At 40.3% G+C, this 25,127-nt stretch overlaps 1 protein-coding gene across 6 annotated transcripts in view; it reads left to right on the top strand.

Moving 5' to 3' along the window:
* Window positions 1-24,259, top strand: part of LOC148320843 (ephrin type-A receptor 10-like) — a 173,584-nt gene extending 149,325 nt beyond the window's left edge. For all 6 annotated transcript variants that reach the window (XM_088319276.1, XM_088319274.1, XM_088319272.1 and 3 more), the window contains 2 exons: window positions 21,730-21,794; window positions 23,541-24,259. In XM_088319276.1, the coding sequence (XP_088175402.1) occupies window positions 21,730-21,794; window positions 23,541-24,257 (782 nt within the window). In that variant the 3' untranslated portion in view covers window positions 24,258-24,259. The remainder of the gene's footprint in view (window positions 1-21,729; window positions 21,795-23,540) is intronic.
* Window positions 24,260-25,127: the final 868 nt, after the last annotated feature.

Genomic DNA, 25,127 nt, shown 5'->3' with positions numbered 1-25,127 from the left:
GTGTTAGTTATGCAATTTACATAATCGGAAAATTGTTAGAAAAATGCGGTAGAGGTGCAGCATAAAAAAAGAAAATTCGTTAGGTATCAAAACTACGTATAAAAATGTCGCTAACAGTGTGTGAAAACCGACGGTAATAAAGTTACAATATAAGTATGTACAGGAAGATCATTACGTTTCGTTGCGAGTGATATGCAAATAAAACCAAAAAAGAAAAAATGCAAATTTGGCGTTTGTTGATTACTTAAAATAATTATCCGGACGATCTCTATATCAATAACACTTCTCTTCATCCTGTTAGCTGCTTATGCTATCGCTAACGTCTATACTTGACTGCACACGCTGTATCGCTACTCCCCGAGATGATAAATCCGATATTAATGACGGCAATTTCAAAGTATAATGCTATCTATTTAGAATTTTACCGGTAAACGGTTCACCCTAATACATTCCGAACGCAACGTTGTTGACGGCTGCCTGCGATTTTCTTTCTGATTGCGCCTGGCCTCGGGACCTGGTTGTGAATATTTGCGTGCTTTAGCGTGCACTTTGTATGCACACTCGGCAGTGATTGCAATCAGTGTCATCAGCGCGGGGTGGTCGGCGAGGTGCGCCCCTCCCGTGCCTCGGCGTCCCGTCTGCCGTAAATGTTGCTTTCCTGTTTGCGAGGCAATTAGTCTGCCGCTCAATTGGTTAGTCCGATAACCAGCTGGCCGGATGTCGGGTGACTGAGTCACCTCTACGGCAGCTGGTCAAGAGGCTATTTAGGAAGGCGGTCAATTACGACGCTATTTGGCCAATCAGCACATCAAAGATGATGCTGATTAGGACCAGCGCAGAAAAAGCGAGTCATTGTCAACACAACAGTAGGAGCATGAAAGGCATTCTTTCCCAGTGCCTGCTGCGTTTCTAATTGCTAAATGCACGGAGATCTCGCTGAACTGTCATTATTATTCTGCCTGGAATCACAAGGGGGGGGGGGGGGGGGGGGGGGGAGAAACAATCCTACGCCAACATCCAGAAAAACAAGTGGATCGTGTTCAATGGATCTGGAGGAAAATTTATTCTGGTGATGTCCAAATATGGATTGTTGCATGAATATATTGATAATAAGAAAAATACTAAATAGTACACATATATTAGGGATGTAACGATTCACTAAAGTTCCGAATCGATTTTTAGTTCCGATTTCTATAAAAACATTTTCGTCTATTTTTTTCCCCCAAAATAACTAATTTCATCACCAAAATGTTTTTATTCTTTTACATTATATATATATATATATATATATATATATATATATTAGGGATGTAACGATTCACTAAAGTTCCGAATAGATTTTCATTTTCCATTTCTATTTTTTCATCTATTTTTTTCTCCAAAATAACTAATTTCATACCCAAAATGTGTTTTTATTTTAACATCTGCGTTTTGTCCTTGTTCCAAAGAGCAATTTTTTTTTTTTGACGTTATAAGAAAAAAAATGCAAAATGAACAAATTCTTTTGACTGTTTAACGACATTTTCGTCTCATTAGTGTTCTGTTATTGCCAGAATTGAACATGAAAATAAATGTACAATACATCTGGCTGATATCGTTCCGAATCCTTTTGCGATCAAAATTTCCATATCGATTCTTTTATTTTTATTTTTTAAAGCGATGCATATTTTAAGCAGTTCAAATCGATTTTTTACCGCTTTTAGATTTTTTTTTTACTATTTTAACATTCATATATATATATATATATATATATATATATATATATATATATATATCTCCACCATTAAAAGACAAGGCAACAATGTTGTTTCAAAAGCTTCCATCAGCACCATCAAAACCAAATCAGCCAATCTCTCTTTCACCTGCTTCATTTCTATTATTCTAAATCCTTTTTCTGCGTCTCCTTCCGTGTCTACACCCTGACATTATTACACTTTTTTTTTTTTCGTTTTTTCCAGTAACCGCACGCGCCGTGGCGTACAGCTAAACAATATCTACGGTTATTACAACATTTGCAGACGTATTGAGTATTAGATGACGCGTGCACGCCGCTCATTCTCGCAAGGGCCGCCTTAAATTTGCTGTAATTGATTCGGCCTCGTATTGAATACGATTGCGGTGTGTTTAGCGAGTCCGAGCTGCCTTTTTGTGTTTGTGTGTGCTCCAGTATTAAGTCCAGCTTTTCACGGGAAAAATTGATTTAAATGGGGTTACCGAGGGTTATTATGAGGTTGATGGAGGTGTGCCATTTTTTTTTTTGTGTGTGTGTGTGTGTGTGATGGCGCTATTTTTCATTTACCTGATGTTAAATTAGGGGGTTAGTCATTCTTTCTTGTAGTTTTATTCATTATTTTTTTGCTGGCTGGAAAATCGACTTCTGCATAAGAGTGATGTGTTACATGTTTCCGCATGTATGGATGTTCTCTCAAGGTCAGGTTGAAACAGTTTTAGCGCAGGAGGCGGCAAGACTTGATCACATTCTCAAGTCTTTCTTCCCATCTGTTCCCGTTCTCTTATTCTCTGAACTCTTTCACAATTAAAGCGAGCAGTGTTTCAAGGATGGAGTGGATGGAGTTAACGGCGAATTACCTACGTCGACGAAGTCTCAAGTTGATAGTGGTGTGTGTGTGTTCAGAGGAGTTCAAGTAATGGTCTTTGCTGGAAGGTCATTTGAAGGAGCCTTCCATTAAATCGCTAAATGCCGCTAAAGCACTCAATGAATTCTCCTCATTGGCAGGGATTGTGCAGATTTACATGAGTGCAAATTGGCTAGCGGCTTGTGTGGTGAAATCGTTTTTTTTTTTTTGTTTTTTTTTTTCAGTGCTTTCAACACTCAAGACTTTAGAATTGGAGAGAGAGTGAGAGAGTGAGTGAGAGAGTTAGAAAGTTAGAGAGTGAGTGAGAGAGTTAGAGTGAGTGAGAGAGTTAGAGAGAGAGCGTGAGAGAGTGCGAGAGAGAATGAGAGAGGGTGCGTGAGAGAGTTCTGAGAGAGTGTGTGAGAGAGAGAGAGTCAGTGAAAGAGTTCTGAGAGAGTGTGTGAGAGAGAGAGAGTCAGTGAAAGAGTACCTGAGAGAGTGTGTGAGAGAGAGAGTCAGTGAAAGAGTTCCTGAGAGAGTGTGTGAGAGAGAGAGAGAGTCAGTGAAAGAGTGAGTGCGAGAGTGTGGGAGAGAGAGAGAGTCAGTGAAAGAGTGAGTGAGAGAGTGTGGGAGAGAGAGCGTGATATAGAGGTGGAGAGAGAGAGAGAATTTGTTGCATTAATCTGGAATGATATGCAGTCTCAGGTGGTGTGAGTTATTAATTATTTATTTTGGGCATGGGCGGCTTTTAAAAAAAAAAAAAAAAAATAAGAAAAAAAATTATAATTCCTGTAAGAGATTTTTCGGGAACCTTCCGTAACGATGTTAGCTTCAGCACAATTATTTAAGAGTGGACATAAAAAAAAAAAAAACTTTGCTTGCTCCCAAAGTTTGTAAATTTATGCTTCTGACTGTTAAGATGTTTTGCTCATCATCTTCTAGCTTTTTATTTTCTGTTGTAGGCTATCATTTACTCTCCTCAATTGTTGTGGTTTTGCATTTTATACTTTCTCCATTCGGTGTTGACTGAGGCACACCAATCGGATCACCGGGCAGCAATTCGTCGTCAACATTTGCCCTTTTCCTCGACTGTGCTTCCAAACCTTCCGGTCGGCGAGGTCATGTGACCACAAACCGTTGAATCTGTTTTCTGACCTGTGACTTGGAAAGTTTTGAGTTCATGCGGTGAAACGACAACCAACATCGCCAAACGGGAGGCAGTTTAAATTAGGAACGCTCCGTTCATCGGCGATGCATTGAATGAGTTCATAAATTCCATTTAAAAATGTTCCTGTCTTGCATTTGTGGTCCAAGTCCGTCCTAAGCTTGCCTGACAAGGGCGGAAGAAACGGCGGGGAGGACGACGATTGAAATGCAGTTCGGGGGAGGACAATACCGAATCTAATCTGTTTATACAACCTCACCTCCTGCCTCCCTCCCGTCCTCTCTAATTCTAAAGTAGACAAACAAATATACACATTAATGCATAAACACACACACACACCGTCGACACTTTATGAGATGAACAGAAGTCCTTTGCTTATCTCGCAGGTGGAATCTGAAAAAAAAAAAAAAAAAGAAATGGAAGAGTTGCATTTGCATTTTAATTTGCCCTCAATCAGGCGTTCGTGTTTGGTGTCGCCGCGGAATCGCCCGTTGTTTGCGCCTCGTCCCTTCCGTGAGGGATGGGTACTCAATTCAAATCCGGAGACGAGGCCGTTTCCTTTGCTCGGCTTCTTCTTGGTCTCTCATTCCGCATCACCGTCACTCGCTTTGTTTTTCTCGACCGCCGCTCTGCAATTTTGTCGCTTGCTTATTTTCTATCACCTTCGATTCTTGATTTTTCTTTTTTTTTTTTTTTTTTTTGGTTCCCGCCACGCACACACCTCTCATGCCATCCCGCTTTACCAGGACTGGGCAAACTACGGCCCGGGGGCCACATGCGGCCCGTTACATGTTTTAATCCGGTCCGCCAAACTTGAAACAAATTAAATGAATAAATGTTTTGTTTTCTAAATACTGTGGTTTATCATACCAAAACATTCCATCCATCTGCATTCTGTCAAATTTTAAAACCCATTGTAGCCGCCCCCAATCAAAATGTCGTTACAAACACCAGAATGCTCGAGAAAATTGTCTTAATTGCCAAACAGTTGAGATTTTTTTTTTTTTTTTTTTTGACGACGAGATGCTTGTAAGAAAAGATCCTAAATTGAAAAATCAAAGCTTTTTGCTCAGCGCCGCCGTGGTTGGGCTTTCTTAAACGCTGTCCGTAAACATTTGACAGCATCTGGGTGTTTATTACCATCTGCGCTCAGATGCCTAAAGCACCTGGTGACAAATGGCTTAGTCATTCCATCGTCTATGATTTGCAAACAAGGTTTGCGAAATAACCCGGAGGCTCCCCCTGGTTGCAAAATAAGGCGTGCGTACATTTCATGGAATCGAAAATGTCGCTTCTGGGTGGCCTGATTGCTTCCTGTAAAGCTGAGCTATGCGGACGCTTCTGATAGGTCGATGACCCTGCAGGGTTGACCTTTAATTTCCATGCAGCGTGGAAGGGTTGGCGGTGCCAAGGAGGTCTTGAGAGGTCATGTCCGAGGTCAGCAAGTCAACGGCAGGGCATTAGGTTAGAGGCGGAGAATTGTTGTGTTGCAGCTTGCGTGATTTTTTTGGCTTTTTTTTTTTTTTTCCTCCTGGATTTTTTTTTTTTTTCCTGTTACAAAATGTCTTCATCAGATTTAAAATATTAGGGATTGACCCAAATGTTTTGTGGCGGCAATGGTAAAAGACATGATGCTGAAAAAAAACAAAACAAATCAAATCCTAATTTTGATGTTTCACACACGTTTGATCCAGATTGTCGATATTTTTTTTTTTTGCATCAATTTGAATTCAATGTGAAGAAATCGTATTTAAAATCCAGAAGAATTGTGAGAGAAATCGTCTAATTTTGCGATTGTTTAGAATTGGGCTGCACGATGTTGAAAAACATGCGATATGGCGTTTGACTATCGCAATATCGATTATTATAGCGATTATTTCCAACTATTGTGTGAAAATGAACATTTAGCTTTGCTTTGATAGTCAAATTCGAATAAAAGCAGACAATTCAAAGAAAATTATTGCACATCTTTGCATATTGCATCGGCCAATATCGCGATATGGATTTTTTTCGATATATAGTGCAGCCCTAGTTTAGACGACAAAAATAGGATGAACATAAGCCGCTTTAATCAAGTAAACTTGACGATCAATTAATAGTTGTTTCATTCTGTTGGAAAAAATATCCCTTTTAATGTTCGGAACTCTAATGTAGCGTATGCCTCACATGCTTTCAGACTTTCGATTAATCAACGATTACTTCTACTTCATTAACTAAATTCTTAACGATCAATGAACCCATTATCATGCCTGTTGCGATTCCAAAACATGACTGGCACCAGCGTAATGTTGCAAGTGACAAATGTTGTGGCTTATTTTATGAATTGCATTTCATTTCCAAGATTAATTTGGAGATGAATGACATTCTCGGACATCTTTCCGAAGGGCTAATTATGTGTCATCATTTCATTGAGTTGATACTGGACATGCTTTGCTCTGTGTGCGCATTGCCTTGGAGAACTCTAATTATCCGCTGCGGCATAGGCCGAGTGTCTCACATGACTCATTTGCTCTCTTGCTCATTCCATGATGGACGCGGTAAAATGTGAAGTGTCTGCCGGTTGCCAAGCCGCTAACATGCGCGTAAATGAACACGCTGACACTTCACAATGACGCGTCGGTGTGTCCTGACGGTTGTCATGACTAAGTTTGCGTCACCAAAGCGTGTGAGTTATGATGATGGCGTTGCTTGTTCAGGGATTATGTGTAGAATATTTTTTGCAACATTACATCAGCGACACTAAGACAACCTAAAAAAAGAAAAAAGGGACTCATTCAGGCATGTTGCATGCTAAACATTTTTTTATGCACTTCATATAATGTCGTCTGGGGTGGGGTGGCCATTGGGAATTTTGGGGAAAATGAGTGAATTTACCCGAATGGCCGGTCTAATTTTTGGCCTTTTTGTCTGTGAAGTCTTCTGCAACCAGATGATTCTGATACCTGCACTCTTTACCACATAGCTTTAATCATCAGCTGGTTCTGTTTTTTTTTTACCGTTTGACATATCTTGCTGAAGTACATCTGTGGTTTCTTTCTTCTTCAGGATCAGCACGTTCCAAACGGTTGTGTTGGCTATAGCAAATGTTTAATCATTGGATCTGATTGAATTCATTTTGATCTTGTCGCGGCCTCACAAATGTTTAACAGGCAAATCCCAAATATGAAACTAAGATTTGATGTTCAGCTCTGATAAAAATGAATGGTGACATGTATTTGCTCACATGAAACTCCGCTGCATTTAAACTTATAAATTGCAGAATAAATCCAGATAAATGATCTTGTCTGATACTCAACTTTTGATAAATATTTCAAGTCTCCAGGAAAATATTTTTAAAAGACTGCGTATTGATGGTCCAAAATTTTTGCAGTCTGTATTTGGGGTGCTCCATTATAAAAAAAAAAAAAAAAAAAAAAACATATATAAAATTAGATATATTCTAAAAATTATATATTAATTAATTAATCACGATTATTTAATTAATAATGGATATCACGATTATTCTTATTATTTTTTGGGGGTGCAAAACAAGATGTACAAATGGAAATGACATTAAGACAAATCAAATTTATTTTATCTTAAAATAAAGAAAAATTAACCAACATTTCACTTGCTATACATTTCTTAATTGCCATAGAACTGTTGTGACATCTAAAACATTTTTTTCAATAGAACACCCACATTTTGAACTTAAGTCTACTCACTATCATATTAAACATTATAAAATGAGTACTAATTTAACAATATTTTATATATTATAATATATACTCTATGTAACAATCGTTTTTGTTTACGATTATGCCAATTTTGTAATCGTTGCTGTAATAATCGTAATTGAATTTCGATTAATCGCAGAAGCCTAGTCTGGGTGGTAGTGACGGATGGTCCCGATGCATCCTGAAAACACGCTAGAGAAGGCGACTTTCACATCATCGTCCTTCGGATGCAGCCTCTGATACGAGAGAACTCGTGTCGCTAAGACAAACAACCTCAACAACTAGTTTTACAAATTTCTAGTCTCTACGTAATCGTGATCACGCACTGTGACAAATCTCTAATCACCCTTCTTTCACTGTGACCAACCGCCGTTGCCAAACGACGCTCTGCCACTCCAGCTGACTGACAACCACGCGGCGAATCGGAATGTCAAGCAAATGCCGAGACGCGCTCCCGTTTTCCTGTGGCGTTATCTCACCACCCTGTTCCTCCAATGGAGCCGGCAGCAGCTTCCCGACGTCGCCGCCCGGGGAAGTGGAGCGGCAGACCTGTGGTTAACAGTTAGCGGAAAACAAGTAATTAGTCCTGATAATTAAATCCTCCCAGTCAGCTAGCATGCGCCGTCGAAACCGCTCTTGCTGTTTGCACAAACACCCGAATTGGTCTGTTCAAAAAAAAATGAGGTATTAGCAGATTAATTCTGTTCTATTATCTGCCCGGCGATAAGCAAATTAACAGTTGGTGGTGGAGAAATTACGTGGAATAATGGCTGGTGGGAGACGTGGTTTTTGGCGCTAAACAACTAGTGGAACAATGAGGGCCATAAGCCGGCTGCGTGTTCCCACGGGGCCGCAAAGGCTTTTGTTAAATTGTGTGTGTTTTGACTAAAGTGTGTTTGTCTTGTTTTATTTGCATCGTTTTTTTTTTTTTCCCGGTGCATTTGCATAGCCCTGCGTTAGCACATAAGTTATATTTGGGAGCATACTGTGAGGATTTGTGTGGGTTACCTGTTTTTTTTGTTTTTTTTGTATTTCATCCCGTTGGGTTGCTGTTTATCCGTTCCGGATGTACTTTATGGCGCTCATTAGAGTGCCTCGTTGATTTCATTAATTACTGACCTGCTGCTTCCTCTGCTGCTTCCTCTGCTGCGCTTTGGCACAGTTTGGCATTCCGACCATTCGCATTTTACTGCTGCTGTTGTAGTCTGCATTATTTATTTGGCTTGATTATTAATAACCGAGAGTCCTCAGTGTGTTCAATGTGTGTGCGCTCTGTTGATTAAGAATGTGATTATTTGCTGGGCTAAAAATATATCAAAAAATGTTTTTGCTTATTTTGTGTTTGTGTAGCATAAAACACGTCACATTTTCTGATTGGATCCAATGTGATGTGACGATCGCAATCTACCGCCACGCTGGGTGGATGTAGGAAAAAATTCTATTGTGATTTAGCTGACAGATATTGCGATTTTGATTTGCGATTTTCTTCACAATATTTACAGTGACATTTGCAAACATGACAGAAAATGCTATTATACCCTCAAAAAATTATTATTATTTAAATTATTGTAATAATGCAAGGACAGTAAAGAGTTTTGTGAGGGGGGGCAGTTCTTTTTCATGTTTTTCAAAACTACTTGTCAAATATAATTTTGTATTTGTGTATCATGGTGTCAATGAAAATGCATTTTTTTAAACCCCATTTTAGCCGATGCGTTTTTATTTATTTGTTTATTTTTGCTCAGTATGACAGGAAAAAAAAAAAAAAAAAAGCTTGGACGATTAAGATATCGCGATTTCGGTCGCAAAGAGATTAATCATGCAGCCCTGCGCCCCGCCCCTACCTATAAATTAATATCACAGTACCACAGCTATAATATTATTACTTGCTAGCAACCGTTATTCTTCAAGAATTATGCTAACTTTACAACACAAACATCCGTTTTACGTCACAGACATCCTTTGGAGTTAACCTCGATTGGCTCTAAGGTTGTGCGTCCGATCGACCGCTACGACTAAACCATCTTTCCATCTCCGTCTCTTTTCTCTGGCAGCTAGTTATAGACGCTATTGACTGAGTGCCTTGACAGTCCCATCGATCTCCAAGGTCACACTACTGGCTATTGACAAATGTTCCCCTGAAGACCCACCACCCTCTCGCCATCATTTTTAAGTCTTGTTTTTTTTCTTCTTCTTTGCATCGCTTCTGCCAACCTTCCGCAATAGAGTTGCTCACTAATGTTATCTTTGAGTACAATCTTCCTGTCCTTCAACTCGCCCAATTCTCATGTCCCGCCTTCTTTCTTTTCCCCTCAATTGTTGATGGATGTAGCATGGATCAAAGAGGGAGATAATAGAAGCACAGCTTTGGCATCTCCCGACGTAGCGCCGACCCCACCGGGATGAGAAGGAGAAAAAGTAGAAATGATTGATATGCGTACAGGTGAAGAGCCGCTGTCGCTTTAGCCAATGACGCGGAGGAGAGGCGGAGATCGGAGCCGTGGAAGTCAAATCCGATGACGTGGATGATGAAGCGGAAAGCAAAATAAATGGAAATCTTTTTATGACTTGTTGGAGTCAATGCTTGGTAATTTATCCACGTACATTTTGGAAAAATTATATATATATATATATATATATATATATATATATATATATATATTTTTTTTTTTTTTTTTTTTTTTTTTTTTTTTTTTCTTCCTCTAGAGATCTGTTCTAAAAACTTTAACGTAGCCGGATGACATTTTGATGCTAGCCTAGCATTAAAGGATTTAGTGTCATTTTGTGTGCACTTGGTGCGTTCCTAAACATGAGTCACTCCAAATATCGGCTTTGCCCAAAAGTGAAGCCGGTTTAAAGATGACGCCGGTGAAATAATCCACTCTTACTGACATGCTCACCAGATGGCTATTACTCGTATATTAACCTAGTTTGACATTTTCTTTCCCCAAAATATGATCTCGCTATTCTAGCTTCAAGACAGGTTATTGGAAACGACTGTTAGCGGATGGGCTGCAGCCCAGCAGTCGTCGCATCGCCAGCCAAATGTATTTTACATTAACGGGCCAGGAAGAAGCAAGTAATGAAAAGCAAGTAATGATGCGTGCATGCAAATATTATATACACATTTATTTTCTCTCCCCCCGGGGGGAAACGTTGCATCATTATTGTTAATGCTTGAGTAGAGTCGGAAAGTAGTTGCAGAGCTCGGGAGGTCTTCGAGGTTGCTTCATATGCGATCGCCTAATGTCAGTTCCGGAACCCCGCGGGGAATTTTCGTGAGGCGGTTTTGTCGGAAAACACTAAAATACGTCGGTAGATTCAAATTGCGCCGTGACTTTGTGTTTTGTATGCACATTCGACCTCCATCCGTGCGTCCGCGCAGCTGCAGGCGTTGCTCAATCATTTATCTCTTAGTGAATAAACATGGGGACAAAATTGATCAAACACGAGGGAAAAGTTTGAAGGTGGGTGAGGTGATTGTTGAAGAGCACTTTTTTTTTTTTAATTTAAAGTGGTTCATGAGTTCATGAAAAGACTGTGTCAGCAGAAAACTTTTGAGTTTTCCGCTCCACCAACAGGAGGGGATGTGGAGGGAGTGGTGGTGATTGGCGAAGAAAATGTTAAGGAAGCCTGGTGAAGGAAAAAGATTTGAGGCAACAGATTGTAAAGGCGAGATAGGAACAATGGCGACGATGTATAGAAGGCCAGCGTGCGATAAACGAAAGCGTGAGGACAAACCGGATGAAGGTGTTGTAAATGATAACGCGAGATGATGACGCACCCGTCACTATGTTGTCTTTGGGTCTCAGCAGGCTCCTGTCGAGATAGCCGCCTGAATGAGTGTGCGCTTAAATAATGTAGTTTGCTACCTGCACGCCCGCCCAGCAGGCTGGACTGTAAATCGACGGCATTGGGAGGAAGTCGTGCGGCGGCGCAAAGTTGTATTATTTAACAGTTCCTCCGAAAGGTTGTGGAACGAGGCCAGCTTCCTGTTATGTGGTGGAGGCTGTTTGTAAAGCAGAAGGGGGAAAGGGATCAGAATCACAATTCCCTTTATTGTCATTGTACTCATTGTACAACGAGATTGGAGACAACACGCATGAATGCAATATAACAAATAATTTAATTAAATATATCAATTAAATGAATTCAAGATTAAATAATTAAATAAAAATTAAATATGAAATGTTTTGACTGTCGTCACTGTCTGCCTCGGTGCAGCTGCCGTACCAGATAGAGACACAGTAAGTCAGCAGGCTCTTGATGATGCAATGGGGGGGGGCGGGTGGGGGAATGAACTTGCTAATCAAAAATGAAGAATGTTTTAACTCAGTGGAAATATTTACATGGAGGAAATTTATTTTTTCGTGGTCCCTGAACAAATTCATTTGTGTTCATGCATGATGCGCAGATTGACCAAATATACCCGGAATATTATTTTATAATTTGTCGCTAATAGGAATGAAGGGAATGACGGTTCTTTTAACTTGTTCACTACCAGCCAAGTAAAAAAAAAAAAAAGAAAAATGGATATTTGACGTCATTAGCCGTCAATGGCAGTTAATGAGTTAAGTGAACTGACTTATTAGAATCAGTTCATCAAAAAGGATGGAGTGAGTTTAAAAAAAAAATCAGTCTGATGTTGTAGTAATTGGAATTTGTGTATTTATATTATCATTATTTTCATAAAAAAAACGAGAATGGCAGTACAGCTTGTTCACTTACTGAATCGTTCACAAACGGGAAATGACCTCACTGATTCCGTGAGCGCCGATAGCGTGGCAGTATGTTCCGTAAAATCCCTCGTCCTTATCGGTTGATCGCAAAAATTGACAAAATGTGCGTTCCTGAGTGAAACGATTCACTTGAGGAAGTAGTCCGTTCACTCACATTCACTGAAAAGATTTTTTGAAAGAATCGTTCAAGAAATAGCCAACACCAGTCGCGACTTCCGTGGCGATAAAACGTCGTTCCGTCCATTTCTACTTTATAAGTTAGCGTTATATATTTCCCGTATTTTTGTCGTTTGCGCTATTGCGTCAATTCAACACTTCCTCACGGATTGGCACTTTTCAGTTCAGTCCAGCCATGTCTTTCGCTCGCTCTGCTTCGACTAGCGTCCGGGAATCATAGAAACGCGCATGATGTCGCCGACACGGTTTGTTGGGAAAATTTCGGAATAACTGTTTTCATGTGCGCCGATCGGATTATCAATCGACATACACCAACCTTCTTGCTCGGAATATGATCTTGATCATAATATATAATTATTATATAATTAATAATATTATATATATATATATATATATATTTTAAATGATTATATAATTATATATATATATATATATATATATATATATATATATATATAATTATTATTTTTTATATTTTTTATTATTATATAATTAATTATTTTCCATTATATTTGCCGGACCAAGATATGTCGCCCTCACATGAAAACTGAGTTATTTGGACTGTTTAGATTTTGGATTGCGTTTGATGAAACACACGGAAGCCAAAGGCAATTTAATTTGGACTATATTACAATTCGTTATACTGTGAAAATAATTATTTTGGAGGACTTTATTAATATCACATCGGAATGAATACCTTAATGCAAATGCAGAACAGAACTCATGGTTTCCTTTCGCTTTTGGCGATTTGAATAGGCTCCCCAATAAGTTTCTTTGGGATATTCTTCTTCACATAGCTCTGCTGATTCATGAAGTTCTCGCTGCGGGAACAGAAATCGGCGGAAATGGCCTGTGACAATGTTGGGAACTCATCCGTGAACTCGGTGCTGCTTATAATGGAGCGAAATCACGTCGCGCTGGTCGCTTTTTGTCTATATTTGAGGACTTGGTCACATTGGCCTGGCGTGGCATCAAACTCTGAATATTTCAGTGATTTCTTTCAAAGCACTGTCCGGAGTTTCTCCATTCTTAACAGTCCCGGAAAACACACCAGTTGAAACAGCAACCTCAAGCCCGTCCTCGTCTACTCAGCTGTAATAAAATCCGGAAGCTCTCTTGACATTTTCACTATATTAATCCACGCAACTAATTACAACCTTTTAACTGCTTCAAATAAACACTCGTCCCTTTTGGCCTCTGGTTGCTCAAGCCCTCGCCGTCCTGTCTTTTGTCTCCCTGTTGGAATGATGTCATTTCTTACAGCGACAATGCATCCCAGAATGCTTTTCAGTTCCGATTGAGCAATTCTGATGCTTCTTGGTCTGAAGTCTCGTGAGCTACTCCGATGTCACGCCCGGTGATGGTTTGAACGCTAACTTGTTTGACTTTGACTCATGTTTCTCTCCACTCCTACTTCCCTCCTCCTAACATATTCTGAATCACTCAATGACTCTTTTTCTTTCCCTCGACTGCAACCTGCGCCCCCGCGTGACGGCCCAGTCGCCTTATCGCCACTTTTCCTCCTCCTCCCCCTTGAAGGGGAGTCTTAGCAGGTGGTCTTTCAGATTCAGGACTGGCACTGTGGGTGGACGCGAGGACAATGACGGTTTTAAGCATGGAGAGATTACCAGAAGGATGAGGGAAGGAAAAATAAATATATTGGGTGTTACTTTGAGGGGCGTGGCTATGATGCTTCAAATAAATGGGCACTTGAACCTATTTTGCGGGTCCCGTCCACAAAATAATCTTTCTGCGTCCTCGTCCCCGTCCATCCTCATCCTTTTAAAGAATCCTTGCATTTCAGCAGCCCGTCTCCCTGCCCCATCGAGATGCGTCCCCCGCCCCCCCCCCCAAAAAAAACAACACTATTGTTAATGGAAGATTCATAGACCAGCTCGGACCGGAGTCACACTGAAGAGAAATTAAACGCAACTTAAGATACTTATTTTGGCTCTCAATTGCTTCTTCACACAGTCGCACCTGTCGCCTCTGTTTTTTTTTAATTTTGTAATCACTCTCGCTTGCTCTCAGTTAAAAGGCCAGTACACGGAACAGCGTTAAACGATTTCATTCTGCTCTGAGTGAAAATAATTGAATTCTATACGCGTGGTACTTGACTCAGTTCAGGACGATTACGGACCGTTTCGTCCACTGGGTCTCGGAAGCTCCTTGCACAAATCAAGGCAACGAATGTATTCGGTGGGATACCCGTTTGTGGCTGCTGTTTTCCACATGAAATATTTAACGTTAAAAGAATCCCTCATGTTTGAAATCAAAGCATTTTGCAGGTAGCGGTTTAGCGGCGCGAAGCAAAGGAAGTGCATCCTACATCGAACCTGCTGCTAAGTTTCTCCCCCTTAGGCCTGTGTGGGTTCTCTCCGGCTGCTGCCGCTTCCTCCCCTTGCACTAAAACACGCTAATTGGGTTAATTAGAGACTAAATTGCCTGTAGATGTTAGTGCCTATGTGAATGGTTGCCTGTCTCTTCAGGTCTGTTTCTACTAAGCACTTCAACAGGGTTTGGGTTTTTAAAAAAAAAAAAAATCTGCAGTTTGGATTCTCAAATCATGCACAGTGTGTCAAAATAAACGTAGTTTGTTTTTTTACATCCGCCACTGGGGAAAAACTGAATGGTTGTCAGAGAATCATCATAGTGTCAGCCAAAAATTGTTCAGTTTGGTAACTGACACCCTTCTGACCTTACCCTTCCGTCCTTCTTTAATAAAAAAATAATCGCCCTCCATCCTTGCCTTCTATTTGATTAATTTCCTTCAAATTAATATTTCCAAACATAATCTCCACTTTCCTGTTTCATGTTTTATTTAAATGATAACCGCTGAAGTCGTGATGAGATCAAATGCAATTTGCAAAAACAAGCCAAACATATTTAGCCCGGTGGGGTTACTCCTTTTGACAGTCATGAATATTTGAAAGAAAAATCCAACAAACAAAATGAAAAACACTCTTTTGACTTTGCTTTGTGCGATATCATTACGACAGATTATAATGTTTGTACACCGTCCGTTTGGCCGTTGCACCAAATCATCACAGTCGACTTCACCTTATATCCCCAGACCACAATTAACTCATTCAGTGCCATTGACGGATATAGAAGTCAGTTTATTCTTTTCCACTTGGGCTGGTAGTGAATGAGTTAACATCACAAATCTAGATAATTGTTAGTAATTACTTGTATCCATAATTGCAAACGTTATTGTGGAACAAGCCGGGATGAAATTGGTCATTGTTCACCCCCTTATGTTGTGTCACGCCTCAGCCGCTTATTTCAGCGCATTATATAGATAAAGAGACACACGCGCGCGGCGTGCGGCGATACGACCATTCATCATGAAGTTAATTGCATGCCGGACTTCAGAGAGAGGACAGCCCAGTCTCTTTACAGTATGTCACATTACACAAGTTGAAAGTTTAATGACTCTTTTAACGGTAGAGCCCAGTTTGAAGTTAATGTGCTCTGCTGTTACAGCTGCTATTATGGACCTGCTGTGTGTGCGTGAGACAAAGTGGGTTTCCTGTCCCCATTTATCGAAGAAGATAGCGCGTGCGTGCAAGCTCTTGATTTGCGCCAGTGTCCATTTATACAGCGCATTTATCTTTTATGTGCCTGTTTGTGTTTTTATGTGACACTTCATATCCCCCATCCATTTATCCTTTTTTTATCTGTTCTTCGGCACTACTGTATTACTGTATTGCTTTTTGTTCAGCTGCATCTTATCTCCCCTCCCATGTCTTTAAGCAGCGGGGCAGTGTAGTAAACAGGAAGATAATTTCTCATGTGAAGTGCTAAGATTCAGGCCCGCCCGGGTCTGCATGTTGCCAGCCTGCTTCTGTAGCGCTCAAGAATGGCGGTAAATTCGCAGCGAGCTCAAGTCTGATTTGTCTTCAATATTTAGGGGGCAAGTGAATAAGTAGCGTCCTCAGGCATCAACAGTATCCTGCTGAAAATGGCTCGATTATTCATCTTGTATGCGTGATGCATGTTTTTTTTAAATGGCTCGATGTCGGTGAAGGTTTGACTTCAGAGATTTGATTTCACTGGAATTGTCGGAAATATACGTCTTTGGCCAGATGAGTGATTTTTTTTTTTAATTATATATATTTTTTATTACCTGTTCACAACTGCACTGGGTAAATAGATTTTTTTAAAGACGCTGACGCCACTCGTCAGATTTCTTGCCAAGCTTTAAAATGCATGTTATTGCGCGTGATCTAAAAATGACCACACCAGTAAGTCAATTCATGAATGATGTTTTTAAAATCATGGATCATGTTCATCAACAATGATTTCAGAAGATAAGAAACAGATTGATATTATTAAATTAAATCAATTAAATATTTCAAATTTACCAATGGTGTTACCATTGCTTTGCGGTTTGTTAAATTCACAAGACAATTATTTTTTTTTATTTTACAGGGTCTTTAAGCATGCTGAGTGGTCTATGTTCATTTTTTTAATCAAATGCTTCATTAGGGATGTAACGATTCATCGAAAACCAATATAAAATCGTTTTGAGCTGCGTAAAATATTAATCAATGTAAAAAAAAATGTAAGAATCGCAAAAGGATATTTCATTTATTTAAAAAATGCTGAGATCATGTTCGTTTTATTTTGTAAAGTCACAAAATGTTTCATAACAAGGACGAAATGTAGATGTAAAAATAAAAGCAAATTTTGGTTATAAAATGTCATTCATTTCGTTAAGAAAAAGATTTTGAATTGAATCAAAATTGGTAACTCCTAATCGGAAAATGAATCGTTCCTTGAGTGAATCGTTCCATCCCTATTCTTCATCATTCTGAGTTGAACCTGAACCGCTGTGAATTTCCATTCATCACATTTCTGTTTCGACAATTACCTCAGATAAATTAAGTCTGAGAGTGTTCTGCCAACATTTCAAAATAGGATTTCTTTACACTAAATCTCTTTAGCCACTCATTACAAGACACATGAGCACACAAATTAAACTGAAATGTTCTGTGAAGTGATATTACTTTGCAAATTTCCCAATTTCTTGTCAGAGTCCAAGATTGAGGGTCACCACACTACTTTACGTCTCGTTCTTTCGACTGCCTGCTCTCATATTATATACAGCCTTTCCAAAAGTCTCCCTGCCCTCTTCCACTCTTCCGTTGTTGGGGAGTGGATAATACCTGGACAATAGCTGGCCCGACCACGCATCGGCAGACTCTGCTTATCCAGGTCTCGGTGCTCTCGCCCCAGCTTTTTTCAGCTCTGCAGTTGGCTCAGTGTCGACTGGCTGATAAGTAGCCTGTGGGTCACGGGGAGGACAGCCAATGCCGGGCGCTAATCCCAGCGTGAAACTATAGAATATTACAGAGGCGAATTATAAAAATGAGCCCCTTTCAGTGGGGATGGATTAAAGCCGTCTGCCTTTGTTAGCGTGGGCATCATTGTGTTACCGAGAGCTATGTTTCACCAGAGAGAGCTATCTTTCTCCACGGCATCACGTTGGGTAAAAACCTCGCCTCTTTATGTGGTGAAAACAACCAAAAAGCCTCTAAACGGAAAGTGTAATGGCCCCTTTGGTTTTTGAAATGTGCCCCTTGCGACAAAGCCGCCTGCAATGGAAGCAAAAGAAAGCGTTTGTTACATAAAAAGAAGGTGCACTTTGATTTATTTGAGCGCTTTGCTGTTGGCGACGTCTCAACTTTGGAACTTGCGAGTAGACTTCTATGATATTTACTCATTACCAGGCTCAGAAGAACAAAAAAATATTCTGGATCAAGAGTATACTAAATCCTTCTTGGGCTTTGTGAGAATATATTTTAACCTTTTGTACAATCAATAAAAAAAATATAGCAAAGCATAGCTGCCATTTTTTTTTTTTTTTTAGCGTGCCTCTTTTACTGGAAAATAATCTTTGTTTAAACGTAATAAAATGTTCAAGTTTTCATTTGCTGCCAAATTCTCAGGAGAATATGATATGGAATACGAATAATAAATCCACACACCTCACCTTGTACAATGATAACTGCGCCGCAAAACTGCTGACACAAACATCCAGTAACTTTTTAGCTGATGTTGAAGTCACCGTATCCCGGAAGGTCCCGAGGGTTGTGAGGAGTCTTGCGCCGTCGAAGCAATGTCCTCATGGGATGTATTGTTTTAGTCTGGCTATAGTGTGCATCTGCAATGCAAAGCGCCCAAGCGCTATATCCAGTTTTTACAATATTTAAATATATATTCTGATACGATAGGATGAGACCGCTGTGTCGTTTGCGTTTTGTGTTAATGTGCACGGAATACATTTTGATGTTTTGTATTAAAAAAAAAAATCAATTAGAAATTGTGTGTGTGTGTCAGGGTTATTATAGTTTTGGAATTTTAGTGTTAGTTTGGTTTTAATTAATTTTTGTTTTAGTTTTTATTTTCAAAAACACTTAGTTTTAATTAGATTTAGTTTTTTTTGGTGTTTTTTTTAAGAGTTTTACCTGTTCAATATATATTAAAAAATAGACCATAGTAAGCACTTTTTATGGAGCATTTCAGATCGGGCTGAGTTAAATGTCAAGAGCAGGTGAGCTCCTTTTTGTTGAGTGCTGCTTTATGACGTCGCTTCCGTGAGACAGAAACTAAGTGGACTACAACTCTCACATGACTGCTCGACTTTCTCCTCTTCCGGAAAACGTCCTTGCCGTTAATATCGAAAGAAATGCTTTTAAGATCAACCGTTCATTATATTTCATATTTTTATATTGTTTTATTTCGTTAAAAAAATGTTTTTTTCAATTTTCAATGTGCATAGCAATGACAACTTCTTAATGGCACATACGGTATCTAATTCTGCATTTTTCTTGATATTTTTGTTTACTAATCTCCAGATTTTGGGTAAAGTTGTTAAATTTCTTGGAACTATTGCTGAATCCTATACCAAAATAAAAAGTTAGACTCCCACATTTTTGAGAATGAGAATATATTTTTTGTGGGTCTTGCAAAATCTCTCTTTTTTTTTTGGATTCAGAGTCTGAAAGACGACTCTCCTCTCCAAATCATCGCTGTTAATGATGAGCAATTATTTATGAAACAACCTTTGAATTAGTCATGGCCGCTATTTTGCTCATAGCTAATAAAGTGAGCGACGATGTCCTTGGTTATGTTCTCCCATTTTGTCCATTTGGGTCTCTTCTGTTTTGATGTCCCATTTTACCTTTTTATTTTTTTTGGGACTACTGCCTCTAGTCCTTGTTGTATGTTTCCAACCCCAAAGAGCCATTTGTGTGCCTAACTAGACTGTGATTACATGACTTCTGTATTCATTGTGTGATCATCGTGCCAACTATTTCCTCAGAGTCGCCGACATGACGTCTCACTAAGGAACATTTATCCCTTGGCGTTTAACCAATGTCTTCATTCATTTGCGCTCATGTTCACGTCCCCCCCCACACCCCCGCCCTCATCTCTGTTTGCCAGCTTTCCTCCATTTCATCCCTTTTTTTTCCTCGCCCCTTCCCTTTTGCTGATGAGTTTCTCTCTGCCGGTGTCTCGCCTCAGCCTTCCCTCAGCAGTTCTCCTGCAACCTTGCCCTCTGCCGCTCTAATCTCCTCCAAAAGGCTCCATGTTATCTGCTAAGCACAGAAGCATGCTTTGGGCAGCCGCTGGTGTTAACCCAAAAACAATAAAGTTAAGTGTTTAGTAAATGATCTCTCACGGCACGTCATTGCTTCAAGTTTCGGCGCTCTAGCCAAGGCTCTGCGGTTGGCTTTAGGGGCGACCTTAAAAAAAAAAAAAAAAATGAGAGAAAAACTCTCCTAATAGCCGCTAAGCAATTTGTCCTCATAAAAAGTAAACTGCTGTTCCTTTAACGCTGGGATTTTTTTTTTTTTGCTTGTTTGACAAAATTACAGGTTGGGAAGTAGGGATAAAGCCACTTAAAAAAAACAACAACAAAAAAACTCGATTCTCCCATATATAAGTGGAAATGACACATATGCATTATTACAGGGTTCATCAATCCTGTTCCTCAAGGGCCGGTGTCCTGCCTGTTTTACCATCTCTCCCCGCTGCAACACACCTGATTCAAATGATCAGATCTCGCTTCTGCAGACATTGCTGATTCTCTGATCATTTGGTTCAGGTGTATCGCAGCAGGGAGAGATGGGAAAGGGACAGGACACTCGCCCTCAAGGAACAGGATTGAAAACCCCTGAATTATTGCATCAATACAACGCATTTATGGTAAATCAAAATTTAGTCCCGCACATGGTGTGATAAGAGAATCGATTCCTTCATGGATTTAAGATGCAACAATTCATATCAGAAGACGTATTTGTCCACAGGATTGTTTACTCTAATATAAGCGGGCAAGCAGCTCATGTACAAGCTTGATTTGAAAACATTCCCCCCCAAGACTGTAAAAAATTCCGTGCAAAGGGTCCTTAAGAATATTTTTTTCCCGGGTGCCAGCTGTCATGCGTATTGCCTCAAGGCCGCAGGTGTTGGGAAAAATTCACAACCTCTGTATGAGTTATGCTAGTTTGAAAACACACACAGATTTTTTTTTTTTATTGCTATTCACACATTCCAATGTGTCACTGTACTCAGAAATTAAACCACATGATTAAATAAAATAAAAGTAACTAAGTTAGGCAGATATAACCCACTTTTGGCAATATAAGGTGCCTTTGAACCGTTAACATTTCACCCAAAACAATTGAAAATTTTCCTCTGAAATTCATATTTATAGTATTAAGACCTGTCAGAGTTTCTTAAAGGGGCAGTTACCTCACATCATGACTGTTACTTAAATGTTCATTATCATTACGAAAATAGAGTCTCGTCTTTTTATGAAATAATGTGTTGCTCACAATAAATCCACATTAAAAACAATTTGATTTAATATAACCGTGTGTTTGCCGTGCCAAAGTCGACATCCGATGAATGTGATGGTCTAAAATGTAGGAAGAGACTTATTATTGTGTTGCTCACTTATAATAGGACGTCGCAATGTCATTATTTTACGACATTTTCACGATGCCTTGTGAGCTGTCCATGGAGCTGGAAATTGGGACTTTTCCCACTGGGCGCACAACCACGCAACTGAAATCGAATTAAACGGGCACAGATCAATGACGATAAAGTCCTCAACAGACGCTATTAAAAGGTAACAATAAAATAATAAACTAACACAATAGGTCCATTTTTGACAAGCCTGCTTCGGAGTCAACGATCCGTATTTTATTCGTCCGGTTGCAGCTTGTCATATTGCACTTTTAAAAAGTTGAGAGTAGAATCCTTTTTTTTTTGTGTGTTTGTTTTGGGTTGTCATGCACCATCAACAAACATATTTATCTAATCAACGTGTTTTCTTCCTGCAGTGGTGCTGCTGAATTCTAAAGAGACTCAGGCAGAGCTGGGTTGGACTTCGTATCCCCCCAATGGGGTGAGTTGGCATCTTTTGTTATTTCCGTGTTTGTTGACATGTCTCGTTGGGTTGCTGTGTTTCGTAACACAGCTGTCCCGCTCTGCAATCCGACTCATCAGATTTTCCAATCTCAGAGGTGTTAGCTCCAAGAAAAGAGAAACCGTAATGGGATTAGATTTGTGACAGTATTTGATTTTTGTCCGTATTTTGGTCATGAACAAATTTTCAGATTATCCCTTAAATTCTGAATTTAGCACCCCATAAAAGGATTTCCAGACTCATTTTGCATTCACACGAGTTGGCTCACAAGAACCTGATGGAGTTTCTCATCCACTCCTCCTCCGATTTACCCGCTCGACTCTCGGAGAGAACATTTTGCTGGCAGGCCGAGCGCAAACGCAACAAGTTTCACGAGATTGCATCCACTTGTCGTGCTGCCTGTCAGATCGGCCGCTCGATGAAAGAATCAATTGATGCATCAATCGCTCCCCTTCTGAAAAGAACATTTGTCACCGTGGCTGTGGTGTTGTTTAGTGCGAGAGCGGCACTAACAAGCCTTTTTCAATGCCTGCTTTGCTGCTCGACCGCGCTAAGTCGGAGAAGAACGCTTCATCAATAATGAATCGATCATAGGTTGGGCCTGGACCCACACTGAATCTTGATTCTTCATCTTAGCGACGTATTTTGGACAATTTTATGCTTACAGCGTTGTGAGAACATATTGGGGGGAGGACATTTTTTTTTTTGTTCCGGTGTAGCTTAGCCAAAAGAAGTCAATAAAGGTTGAGTGCCCTCAGAGGTGATGATTCCGTATTTTATCCCGCTTTTATTTCCAGCAGCTCTCACAATACTTGTCCATCTAGAATACGGTATGTTTGTGCATTCGCAACGGCGCGCTTTGAAGCAGTTCAGGATTTTAAATTGAAGCCATCTGTCAAGGTTCCACACACCAGGCTTGTGGTTTTGAAATTTTCTTTTGTAACTGCATAGTGCATCTTAGACCAAATTATTAATTTTCATGCACGTATTTTGAGTAGTATTTTTTTTTTTGTCAATAAGTTTTTAGAATATTTACAACTTCACAGTTGTCTTTTTCCTGTCAGTTACATCAAGCTCAGTGTGCACTGGTGGATTTTATTTTATTTTTGTTCTTTTGCAATTTTATAGACTGTCACTGTTAGAAATTGCCGTTTGCGCCGTTGTGGGAGTGAACACTGTGGACCTGATTCCCGGCCATCCCTCATTTGCTTTAAATTCAGTGCACATGGCGGAGTCTGTGCACAAAATAGGTTTGTAAGAAACTGCAAGATCTCCACTTGCGGATAATGTCAAGTTGGCTTCCGATCGTAATTCCCAAACACTATAAACTAGACTTGTCACTTGAAATTGTACTTTCACTAAACTGAAGATGAGCTATTTTTTACGCTTCTCTACGAAAATAGGACCCCTTTGTTACTTTGATGCTTATTCTGTGGACATCTGTTGACAAAGTTTTTTTTTTTTTGATTCCGTGTGCCTTTGTTGGTTTTTGGAGAAAAAAATTCTTATTGTCACTCCTCTCACCGCTTTCTTGCATCTCGGTCCGCCATTTGCCATGTTAGTCGCTAGCCATAACATAAGAGGCATAATTTCAGACGCACCATATCATATTAAATATTCAAAGATTGTGATCTTTCCGATTAATTCTAAGCTTGAAAAGGTAACTTGACATGACAAGTTTGTGTGTAATTGTTTCTTATTTTTATTTTTTTTTCTCCACTCCAGTGGGAGGAGATAAGCGGTGTAGATGAAAAGTACAAGCCCATCCGGACTTATCAAGTGTGCAATGTGATGGAGCCGACCCAGCAGAACAACTGGTTGCAAACCGGATGGGTGGCACGTCGAGGCGGCCAGCGCATCTTCGTGGAACTTCAGTTCACGCTTCGCGACTGCAACAGCATTCCCGGCGTGGCGGGCACCTGTAAGGAGACCTTCAACCTCCTGTACGTCGAATCGGACCGGGACCTCGGCGGCGTGACCCGAGAGGACCGCTACACTAAGATTGACACCATCGCTGCCGACGAGAGTTTCACGCAGGGTGATTTGGGTGAAAGGAAGATGAAGCTGAACACCGAGGTTCGGGAGATTGGTCACCTCAACCGTCGGGGCTTCCACCTGGCGTTCCAGGATGTTGGAGCCTGCGTAGCTCTAGTGGCGGTGCGGGTGTACTACAAGCGCTGCCTCGCCACCGTCCAGAACCTGGCCATCTTTCCCGACACGGTAGCCGAGGCGGCTTTTTCCACGCTGGTCGAGGTGCGCGGCAGCTGCGTCAACAACTCCGAGGTGGACGCCGACAGCCCCCCCAGGATGCATTGCAGTGCCGAAGGGGAATGGCTGGTCCCGATTGGGAAATGCAGCTGCAGTGCAGGTTACGAGGAGGGACACAGCAGCTGTGAAGGTAGGAATGCGTCAACAACGTTGGGGAAAATGAGCCTGGATTGAAAAACGAAATAACAGCCACAATGAGCTTCCTGTCAGGAGGAAGGCCAATTGAAAAAAGATGATTTGCGTGGAAGATATAACAGTCTATTGATGTCAAAAAACGTTCTTTTACATGACAACAATGCGAGACAGAAGAATAAAGAAACAACCACAGAACAAAGACATCCTCTCAAATACAATAGTGCTGATTTTCCTTCAAAAATTCAATTATTATCAAATTATTTTCCAGATATGAAATTCGGCTGTTAGGTCAAATAAAGAGAAACGTATCAACTTTTTGTGTGCTACAGCTTTCGCAGCCTACATGCACACGCAGCAGCTGAGTTGATAACGCCCTTGACACGGAATAGCGATGCGATCACGTAATTACACGTAGACATTAGAAAAGACGGCTCATCCCTGGAAGGAGAGGATAGCACCGATTTATAAGCCATGATCCAACCAGGGCGGGCGTCGCCCGACTTTAGCTGACGGACGTCGGCTTAGCGCTGGTTGGTTTGACTCAACCGGAGTTTTTGTAATTCCCTTTTGTTGTATTAAATACTAATAGGCGGGTTTGGTGTATTGGAGTTTGATGACGATAACACATTACAAGAACGGAGTAGATATAAATCCATTGGAGATTTTTTTTTCATCTAATAAGGCTGCAAGGCAATTCTCTAGGAATTTACGATACATAATTATAACGTGGCAAATAAAGAAGAATTCTTAATTAACAATACGGTGGCCGGATAGCCACCAGCAATGACAGCTGCCTCACCCAATCAGTCATATCGCGAAAATATACGTGTGCATTCAAAAAGATGCAAAAAAAAAAACGCCCCCAAAGACATTGTTGCAAATCTCCAAAGACGTGGTATGCGAGGCGTC

Source organism: Idiotropiscis lumnitzeri, chromosome 16 (assembly GCF_059441095.1).
Source record: "Idiotropiscis lumnitzeri isolate Australia: NSW breed Sydney's pygmy pipehorse chromosome 16, RoL_Ilum_1.0, whole genome shotgun sequence".
NCBI lineage: Eukaryota > Metazoa > Chordata > Actinopteri > Syngnathiformes > Syngnathidae > Idiotropiscis > Idiotropiscis lumnitzeri.
Note: the sequence above shows the minus strand (reverse complement) of the source record. Positions and strands in the feature narration are given on the sequence as shown.